Below are 1,636 nucleotides of genomic sequence, written 5' to 3'. Positions count from 1 at the left end.
CAACAGCGCGTGTTCGATTCTTGGAGAAGTTTTAGCATTTTTACAAATTTTTTATACTTTAATTGTAGCATTTTATTATTCTTGTTGTATTAAACAAGAACTGATGAAACCATTAAATAATATTTCCCTTTATTCACTATCATCACCATTAGTCTTTTTATAATCTACTACATTCCTCTTTCTTTTACTCCCTAAACTCTTCACATCTTCATTCCATCTTCTAAAATGACTTATTTTTGTCTTCTCATTTTTACTTTCACCTTCCTCTTCTTCATTTTTCTTCTCCTGCTTTCTTCTTGTTACATTCTTCCATTTCTTTTTAGTAACTTTTGTTTTCTTCTTTCTTCTTTCTTCCTCCTCTTCTTCAACATAATCCCCATCTTCCTCACCTTCCTCCTCTTCATCATCATTCTCACTATTATTATCCACTTCTTCATCTACTTCATCTACTTCATCATCCACTTCATCATCCACTTCATCCTCATCCACAGCATTATTATTTTCACAATAATCCTCATCATTATTAATTTCCACACTTTCACCACCAACTTCATCCACCTGGTTTAAGTTTGGCACTCCGTCATTGTTGTATGCCCACTTTTTACGGTTTAACAACGCTTGTTTGTTGCTGAGTCTCCAAGAAGTACCCCGCTTGTTTAGAAAGTAACAAATCGAAGGTTAAAACATCAACTTCAAAACTGTTTTTGAATTCAATTGACAAATTAGCATCTTCTATCACTATTCTAATCAGCGCATTGTTCGATTCTGCGATGTTATTAGTAGTTACACGCACGTTTGGATTGATTAGAATATCAATTCTTGCTTTCCACCATTTCAAAAATGTTTTCACACTGCCAAACTTTCTCAAATAAATTGAGACCCCCAATTCCCTTGTAATGGTACCAAGCACGGTTCTTTTATCATCTTTGTGCTCTTTTTGGTACGACTCGGTTAGGGCGTTAGCAAGGTCTGGCATATCCTTGAACCTGTTCTGCCCGTAATGCTTATCCTTCTTCTTCCTTACCAATGATGCTACCGCATCATTGTTCAATAGTGCAGAGCAATCTTTCGCAACTAGATTTGTAGAACGTCTTTTCTTTAATTGTGAAGCTTTCACTCTGGGGTTCTTCTTCACATGTTCTTCAATTAGTTGTTCCGCCTTCTTGGTGAATTTACCTGTAATAACAGTATTGTGAGCATGTGCCTTTTCAAACATGACCAGATTCATCATGTTTCCACCTTCGTCTGGTGCTGTTTTGTACCATCTTACCCTATGCATACACTTCTCACCCAACTTCACTAGCTTGGTATTACACACTTTGCCTGTAATGGGCTCCATCTTCCTACAAAAGGTGAATTTCTTAGTGTAAACTTCACCATCTTCAGCACCTTTGTTACATGTTGTACAATAGGAAACACCACGACACTCTAAAGTTTTGTGAGTACCAAAGGAGTAACCTTTGACAACTCGTGGTACGAATGTTTTCCAAGAGGATGGATGTGTGCCAAAAGCAAGGTCAGAAATTATACTTGGTTTTCCTTCATCATCCTTTTGATTAGTAGTAACCAGAAATATTGAATCTGGTTTTGGCATTCTGTCAATAAATTCAACATTCTTTATTTCTTGAATCAAGTC

The 1,636-nt window shown here is 36.4% G+C and overlaps 1 protein-coding gene across 1 annotated transcript; it reads right to left on the bottom strand.

The window, feature by feature from the left end:
• Nucleotides 1–129: 129 nt before the first annotated feature.
• On the bottom strand, nt 130–1,594 carry NAEGRDRAFT_77021 (uncharacterized protein; the record flags this gene model as incomplete). The annotated part of the gene is made up of 2 exons (XM_002668023.1): nt 130–651; nt 686–1,594. 2 exons carry the CDS (start codon nt 1,592–1,594, stop codon nt 130–132), a joined length of 1,431 nt encoding a protein of 476 aa, XP_002668069.1.
• Between the last annotated feature and the right edge of the window lie 42 nt (nt 1,595–1,636).

This window comes from Naegleria gruberi, assembly GCF_000004985.1.
Source record: "Naegleria gruberi genomic scaffold NAEGRscaffold_862, whole genome shotgun sequence".
In the NCBI taxonomy this organism is placed as follows: Eukaryota; Heterolobosea; class Eutetramitea; order Acrasida; family Naegleriidae; genus Naegleria; species Naegleria gruberi.
The sequence above is the reverse complement of the archived record's forward strand: the minus strand, read 5'-3'. Positions and strand labels throughout refer to the sequence as shown.